Source organism: Saccoglossus kowalevskii, chromosome 2 (assembly GCF_978046115.1).
Source record: "Saccoglossus kowalevskii chromosome 2, keSacKowa6.1, whole genome shotgun sequence".
NCBI classification, from domain to species: domain Eukaryota; kingdom Metazoa; phylum Hemichordata; class Enteropneusta; family Harrimaniidae; genus Saccoglossus; species Saccoglossus kowalevskii.
In genome coordinates this window covers 25,316,605-25,325,342 of record NC_140642.1, presented here as the reverse complement: position 1 = coordinate 25,325,342, position 8,738 = coordinate 25,316,605, and the positions used below count along the sequence as shown (strand labels likewise).

The following is an 8,738-nucleotide window of genomic DNA, read 5'->3' as shown; positions in this document are numbered from 1 at the left end:
CACCAGGGATTCATACGTATATGCATCATTCCAAGACAGTTAGCCCCTCTTAAATCATTTGCAAATTTTACATAAAACTGAAATTCCAAGGCTTAACATTATACCAGCATATAACTTATTTGAGTTCCTTGCATGTTTATATTGGATTCTAGCTGATTTTGTGCTTTATAGTTTGAGATATTTTAAAAATAAAAAGTTTAGTCAAAGACTTTCCAGGTTTCTTATACACATCCATTTGTTTTCACTTCGTGCACATCAACAGTCTTATTGTGTAAATTAATCTCTAGGTGGCGCTGTTCATTAAGTTGTGAAATTCATTTGCATTGCAAATTTATTTCCGTGTAAACGTTGCCTTGTGTATGATTGAATACGTCTGTATTGCTGGTATGTGCGGTGTATTTTTATAATGCAGACACTGCATTTGTACACAGAAATTGTGGCTGGAAGTAGGTAATGGTATAGGCTGAAGAAGCATACATAAAATGAGATCAACATACAAATTCGCATCATGTAAATTACAAAGACTTTGATTTATTTTAGAAAAAAGTAATAAAATGTTATTAATTTACATAAAAAAGTTCTATTCTGTAGAGTATTTCACCTCAAAACGTGACGGTCAGATCAGCTTTGGCAGGTGACAATGGTGGTCATGATATTGGTTATTATGATTTACATTGAGAATGATTGTAGCTATTATCTTTGCATGCTATTATTAATTGGGTGTTTTATTATCAGGTGGGTTTAACCATGCACTTGCCAACACACCTTCCAAATTGATACGTTTATCGGGATCGATTGTTAACATTGCTTCTATAAGTTTTCTACACTCTGGGGTAATCCTTCGCAAAAGTGGGAATCGAATTCCATCCATTTGTCGATGCAGAATTTTAGAGACATTCATGGAGTCGTCGCCAAAAGGCATTTCACCGCACGTTAGAATGTACATTATAACTCCTAGTGCCCATATATCGGACTTTGCCGGGCTGTATGGCAGTGATTGCAGAATTTCAGGCGCCGCATAAGCCGCTGATCCACAGTATGTCTTGCTAAGTTCGTGCTCTCCAATTTTTCGGGCAAACCCAAAATCGCCGATTTTCACATGCATGTTAGAATCAAGTAGTATGTTTTCACATTTCAAATCTCTGTGTACCAGGCATTGCTTGTTGAGGTAGTCCAGTGCTTCTGTCATCTCTAGGATCCACTGCTTGGCCAATCTTTCTGGTAGTGCTGAACCAGCGCCTCGAATATATGTCAACATATCACCGTTCTCGGCCAACTCTTGGGTTATAAAGATTTTGTTATTTTCTTCAAAATAACCATACGTCAGTATAATACCTTCGTGTTTCAGGTTTGGCAAAATATCAAGTTCCCTTGGTAGGAAATTTTGAAGGAAGTCGCGCGGTGCTTTCCGACGATCAATAATCTTAACAGCAATCTTTCTCATTGTCTTCGTCTCGATTGCAAACTTCACTTTGGAATACGATCCGTAACCAAGGCTTTCTCCAACCATCAAGCCTCTACTCCTTAAAATGTCTCGATCTTTCGGGCACTCTCTAGTCGCTCTTGTTGTTTCTTGTTGCTGTACTTGTTCGTTCATATTGACGTTTGTGCCGTCGTGTTCCATATTATCTAGATGACAAGTATACAGTAAAGTGACTAAGATGTTGTCAGACGTCCCCAGTTTGTGTTGTATAGAACCACTGTCCTTTAGAACGTAGCGCATTGTGACGTAAATCTCTATTGAATGACGTCACCTCGCTTTGCTTGCGTGATTATGCGTTCGGCGTGGGTCAATGACCTCGCGCGTATTGTTCCACCGACGCGCGCAGCTACGGGTGATTGTTTTCTGCGGATTTGTTATCGTTATTTTATATTTTGTTTTCATCTGTACCGCAGTGTACAGTGTGTATCACAGAAATCATAACATAAGTTTGTGAAACCATAAACTGGCGGAGAAAGGGTTGGTTGGTTGGTAGGATCATCGGACAGTTCGTGAATATGTCTGTGACCAGGCCGTTCCAAAAGACGCTCACCGACGAAGAATCATTAAAGAAGAAAGGCTATATAGTCGGACCCGTTCTTGGCGAGGGGTCGTATGCAAAAGTTAAAAGTGCTTACAGCGAACAAAAGAAAGAACGTGTGGCCATCAAGATCATCAACCGAAAGAAGGCACCAAGGGATTTCCAGAAAAAATTCCTGCCGCGAGAACTTGAAATTGTGAAGGATATTAGCCATAAAAATATCATCCAAGTCTTTGATGTAATGGACTTGGGAGATCGAGTATACATCACCATGGAAATAGCGGGACATGGTGATCTATTGGATTATATCAAACTTCGCGGTGCAATCAAGGAAGAGACGGCGAATCAAATGTTTCTAGAATTGTGCGATGGCATTGAGTACTGTCACGAGAAGAACATCGTCCACAGGGACCTCAAATGCGAAAACATACTGCTGGACGTCAACAACCACATCAAAATCACCGACTTTGGATTTGCTCGACGCATCCATGACGGCGACATGAGTAAAACCTTTTGCGGCAGTGCCGCCTACGCCGCACCGGAAATCTTACAAGGTATTCCGTATGATGCTACGGGATACGACATCTGGAGTATGGGTGTGATACTGTATATCATGGTGTGTGGCTCAATGCCTTACGATGACACTAATGTCAAGAAAATGGTAAAAGATCAGATGGAGAAAGGACTTGGATTTTCACGCTCCAAGAAATTATCAACAGAATGCAAAGATCTCATCAAACACATGCTCAATGTTAACCCAGAAGAACGCGCAAAAATGAGTGAATTACGATGCAACTCTTGGATGTCCCGGATGAGCGCCAAAGTTAAGGAAATAACAGACGACAATCAAGACTAAATGGTTTATGTTTTTGAAATTTTCGATTTTGAGATTTAGTAATGTCTTATTTTCACTGCAGTTTGCAATAAATTGCAAATTACAACTTTTATATTGAGTATTGTATTATTGTTATCGTGTTCGCATACATGTGTTATACATAAAGTTATTTCATCTGGTGAAAAAATTCAAATTTGTTTCGTTTTCGAGTGAATTACGATGCAACTTTTGGATGTCTCGGATGAGCGCCAAAGTTAAGGAAATAACAGACGACAATCAGGACTAAATGGTTTGTGTTTTTGAAATTTTCGATTTTGAGATTTAGTAATGTCTTATTTTCACTGCAGTTTGCAATAAATTGCAAATTACAACTTTTATATTGAGTATTGTATTATTGTTATCGTGTTCGCATACATGTGTTATACATAAAGTTATTTCATCTGGTGAAAAAATTCAATTTTGTTTCGTTTTCATCCCACTTCCAAAGAGTCAATACAAGGAAAGAAATGTGGTAATCATTCACGTTCTGATCAGTTTTTGGTTAAGTTTATTTACTTTTGTTTTTCTTGACCATTCTCACAACAAGTGATTGACGCCAAAAAAATAAATCCATGTTGCCCGTAAGTCGAAGTTCTGTAAACTTTTAAAGGGCGATGGACGTCGCCCCGCGCATGCGAGATATGGGTCTCATATGAACTGAAGCAAGATAGCGATTGTTACTGTTGCGCGGACCAACGATTGCAAACTGAGACGTTATCAAGCTGTAACTAATTTCTTTGGTGATTAGAAAGTATCTAAGGATTCGTCGACGGCAATTAGTGCCCGTTGCGCCAAGATCAAAACTCGTACCTGTGATTTCATTAGAAGAGCGCAAATGTCCGTAACTCGAACAATTCAGCATCTCAAGGCGGTATCGTACGCTGGTTCCCGGCGTCCTTTGCGAATGGCAGGTAGGACGCAGGTAACTAGTAATCGCCATATTGTTTCATTTGGACCGGTTTTCCGGCCGGAAGGAACACGACTGGGTGACGTAATTTGAAAACTTTCCAAGTTCCGTTTTGCGTAAACGTGTCTGTAATGCTACAATAAAGCCATGCTCATACATACTGCCTGCTTAGATTTACAGATTTGATATGTTCTGTGCAAATTTATAACAAAAGAAACAATTCTTTTTATTCGCCCAACTTTCGAAAGCAAAAGGAAACCTCTGAACGGCCACGAGCGTAAGCGCTGACGTCAGGTACTAGTAACTAAGAGAAATGGAACAAGCAACGAGAAAGTGATGTACCAATCAGAATGCCAGAACCGTTACTAGTTACCGCCCTCTTGTGGCTTGGTACGCCATGACACTTGAGGCGGGAACCAGCCAAGGCGGTATCGACGCTGTGAATAAACCGCTTTTTCGCTTAGTCTCTAGAGGGCGTGAATTATAGGAAAGAGTGAGTATTCATGTGGACAGGTTTTTAAAAAACACAACTTCTAGCTGGTCTACATATTATTTAGTATAGTTTCTCAGAAACCAGATTTACTGAAATGCCACATTCATGGGATATATTTTTCAACTACAGAACAACACTATTGCATGTCCTCCAGGTTGTAGAACCTGCCTCGTAGTTTTCTTTTTCTCAAAACAGATTAAGGGTTGACAATTTTTGACTCCCGTGTGCGAAGCACAAAAAGGGAGTCTTTGCAGTTAGTGTGTCTGTATGTGTGTGTGTGTGTGTGTGTGTGTGTGGGTGCGTGCGTGCGTGCGATTCCAGTATGGAAAGTGTGTGTGTGTGTGTATGTGTGAGTATGTGTGTGTGTGTATGTGTGTGTGTGTATGTGTGTCCGTCTGTTCCACTGATATCTCAAGAACCATACATCAGTTTTTGATGAAACTTGGTGCATAGATGCTCTGGGCCAATGCGCAGATTTGATTAGGTTTTGGTAAAAATCTATGCATAATAATTACCTAATTTGCATGATAATTAGCTGATTTTTAGCTGTTCCATGACTGTTCCACTGATATCTAAAAAAAACACTCATTGGATTTTGATGAAACTTGGCACACAGATGCTCCAAACTAATGCACAGATTTGATTAGTTTTGGGTAAAATTTGTGCAATATTAATTACCTAATTTGCATAATGATTAATCAATTTTCGGCTTTTCCACTGATATCTCAAGTACTAATCATCACATTTCAATAAAACTTGGTACATAGATGTCATAAGACACTGCGCAGACCTGATAGTTTTTAGGGAAATATGAGTACATATTAATTACCTAATTTGCATAATTAATTTATTTTCAGCTTTTGATATTTCAAGTAGAAATCATCACATTTCAATGACACTTGGTACATAGATGTCATAGGACACTGCACAGACCTGATAGTTTTTAGGGTAATGTCAGTATATATTAATTAGCTAATTTGCATAATTAATTAATTTTCAACTTTTGATATTTCAAGTAGTAATCATCACATTTCAATGACACTTGGTACATAGATGTCATAGGACACTGCACAGACCTGACAGTTTTTAGGGTAATATGAGTACATATTAATGAGCTAATTTGCATAATTATTAATTTTCAGCTTTTGATATATCAAGTAGTAATCATCATATTTCAATGAGACTTGCTACGTAAATCTTCTAGGATTATGCAGAGACCTGATTAGTTTTAATTGGATATAATTTACCTAATTAGCATACTTAATTAATTTTCAGCTTTTGATATTTCAAGTAGTAATCATCACATTTCAATGAAATTTGGTACATAGATGTCATAGGACACTGCACAGACCTGATAGTTTTTAGGGTAATATGAGTACATATTAATTAGCTAATTTGCATAATTAATTATTTTTCAGCTTTTGATATTTCAAGTAGAAATCATCACATTTCAATGACACTTGGTACATAGATGTCATAGGACACTGCACAGACCTGATAGTTTTTAGGGTAATATCAGTATATATTAATTAGCTAATTTGCATAATGAATTAATTTTCAACTTTTGATATTTCAAGTAGTAATCATTACCTTTCAATGACACTTGGTACATAGATGTCATAGGACACTGCACAGACCTGATAGTTTTTAGGGTAATATGAGTACATATTAGTTAGCTAATTTGCATAATTAATTAATTTTCAGCTTTTGATATATCAAGTAGTAATCATCATATTTCAATGAGACTTGCTACATAGATCTTCTAGGATTATGCAGAGACCTGATTAGTTTTAATTGGATATTAATTACCTAATTAGCATAATTAATTAATTTTCAGCTTTTGATATTTCAAGTAGTAATCATCACATTTCAATGAAATTTGGTACATAGATGTCATAGGACACTGCACAGACCTGATAGTTTTTAGTGTAATATGAGTACATATTAATTTTCAGCTTTTGATATATCAAGTAGTAATCATATTTCAATGAGACTTGCTACATAGATCTTCTAGGATTATGCAGAGACCTGATTAGTTTTAATTGGATATTAATTACCTAATTTGCATAATGTTCCACTGATATATAAAGAACCACAAATTGGATTTTAATGAAACTTTTAAAGAGAACTATGCAGAAACCCAATTAGGTTTTGGTGAATATTTATGCTTATTAATCTCCTAATTAATTAACACTGATATCTCAATTACTGATCATCACATTTGAATAAAATTTGGTACATAAATGCTCTAGAACAATAGACAGGCCTAATTAATTTTGGGTTAAAATTTGTTCATATTAATTCTCTAATTAGCATAATAATTCATAATTTGTTTGTTCTGTTCATATTTGTTACTTGATTTACATAATTAGTTTTCAGCTTTTCCATCAATATGTCAGGTACAAGTAATTTTTAATGTGTCTTCAATACTCTCAGCACACGGGAGTTCTTTCTAAGCTTTCTTTGATTAATAGCTGATTCTTCTACCCACCCAACCTATTTCATGGGAAATGTTCCTCTCAATGACAAGGATTTCCTATCTGTACAGAAGAAAACATTTTAAATTTAACCAACCCAAAACTGTAAATTAATTCCACACATCGACATGTTGGATATGCTTACTGTGAATTGAAGGCAGCCTAAGCAGCACTATTGCAAACAAACCAGATATATTCATAGTTCAAGGCATCTGATATAATCTGATTAAAATAGAATCCTAGTCTGGGCTTTATTTTTTTTAAATATGTGCATAATTATTTATTTTTATTATAAATTTTCTTTTCTTTATTATTTAATTGCTATAGTATGTGGCAATAGTTAAAGTAATACAAGATGTATGTAATAATAATAAACTACAATAAAAATATATTGTAAAAATAAACTAAAAAATATAAAATAAAATTCAATTCACACCATACACCAGATTTTAATCAGATTGATATCAATACTGCTTTTTTTTTGTTCACACTAAAAATCAAGCCAATAGATGCGAAGACGAGATTCCTGACCTCGATGGATTCAATTTCCATCAACCCATAGTTCGGCAAATTTCCAAATAACATGTCACTAAATTTCTGTTTTGTGGGAAGCCTAAAACGTATATAATTCACAAGAATATTATAGTAATAATAGATAGTAGAATAGAAGGCGGTGGATGATACTAGTACTTTATTTGACCAGTATTTTATGTGGAAAAATCCAGATCATGGTACTAACAATATTACACTTAATATTGAAGTTGCTTTATGTCAGAAGTACTTGCAGTTGCTTTATAGAAGTACTTCTGCAGAGCAAATACAATATTTCAATTTGCGAGGATTATTGTGTTGATATCTAGTACCCAAGTATCTGTCTCTGGGAGCCAAGTGGTCAATAAATAATCATTATACAACTTAATTTAAAAAAAATCAATTTATTTATTTTAACTAGTAACCACTTCTAGTGAATACACTACGAGTTTAATTTGGTAGTAATTACGTTCCATCTTGGTGCTTTTGAAGTGACTTTATTGACTTAGTCAGACACTGTCTCACAACTGGATAAATTCTCATGCACCCATCAACACAGGAATGTATGCTCTGCATCAAGATCTCAGTCTCTAGTTCTCCGCACTCAATAAAAGCTGACACTTGGTTCAATGATGGCATCAGACCTAAGCACAAACTCCCGTTGTTTTTTCCGCCCGTTTTGCTGTTGTATTCCTCATCATAAGCAGGGTCTACGAGACACGTGTTGCCAATCTGTCGGGTGGAGCATCCGACCACAACATCGTACATTTCGATTCCCGCAGCAGCCAAGGCCGCTGATGCACATGTTATAGCAGCACTCAAAGCACTGCCACCATTCTGGAGTACTGTGATGAATATATCTATCTGGGCTCTTGGGTATTTCTCGAGGCAAACGGCTGGCTCCATCGCTTGTAGAACGATTAGTGACAAGTCCTTTTCATTACTACTCTGCATGTGCTGTTGGCGCTTCTGGCAAGAGAATGTTGCAAATTTGAAATCACATGTTAGTGTCCCAGTCAATTTGAAATCCTCTCTCCTAACAACCTGCCGTGGCCCATAAACCGCGCAGGTGACTTTTGTATCTTTCGTTTCAATATACGCAGATCCTTTAGCATTGCTGATAATACCGCATCTCAAAAATATAGGGCGTATGTCGTTCGGTTTTCGTCCATCATGCCTGGTTCCATCGTCATTAACAAGATCGGGGTTGTCTTTCTCCGTGCTAATAAAGTTCGTAACTGGGAATGATTCGCGTGGCCCCGGTATACGTTTTGAGTCTAGTGGCATTTTAGAAGACTTTGCTAACAAATGTTTGGCAAAAAACCATGAATTGAATTAGTAAAAGCCACAAACCATGTGTTTTGAGGAAATGAATAACAACACACAATTCCTCAGTCTCGTTCGCAAATAGATACAAGTAGAAACATTGTGTAGT

General features: G+C 36.6%; 2 protein-coding genes and 1 pseudogene across 2 annotated transcripts; 1 reads left to right on the top strand and 2 right to left on the bottom strand.

The window, feature by feature from the left end:
- Window positions 1–712: 712 nt before the first annotated feature.
- Window positions 713–1,723, bottom strand: LOC100370525 (testis-specific serine/threonine-protein kinase 3 pseudogene; annotated as a pseudogene).
- Window positions 1,724–1,998: 275 nt separating this feature from the next.
- Window positions 1,999–2,877, top strand: LOC100370380 (testis-specific serine/threonine-protein kinase 2-like). The gene has a single exon (XM_002738705.1). The coding sequence runs from the start codon at window positions 1,999–2,001 to the stop codon at window positions 2,875–2,877; it is 879 nt and encodes a 292-aa protein (XP_002738751.1).
- A 4,810-nt stretch (window positions 2,878–7,687) lies between these two features.
- Window positions 7,688–8,669, bottom strand: LOC100369488 (exosome complex component MTR3-like). Its single transcript, XM_002738699.4, has one exon. The coding sequence runs from the start codon at window positions 8,588–8,590 to the stop codon at window positions 7,769–7,771; it is 822 nt and encodes a 273-aa protein (XP_002738745.1). The 5' UTR covers window positions 8,591–8,669; the 3' UTR covers window positions 7,688–7,768.
- Between the last annotated feature and the right edge of the window lie 69 nt (window positions 8,670–8,738).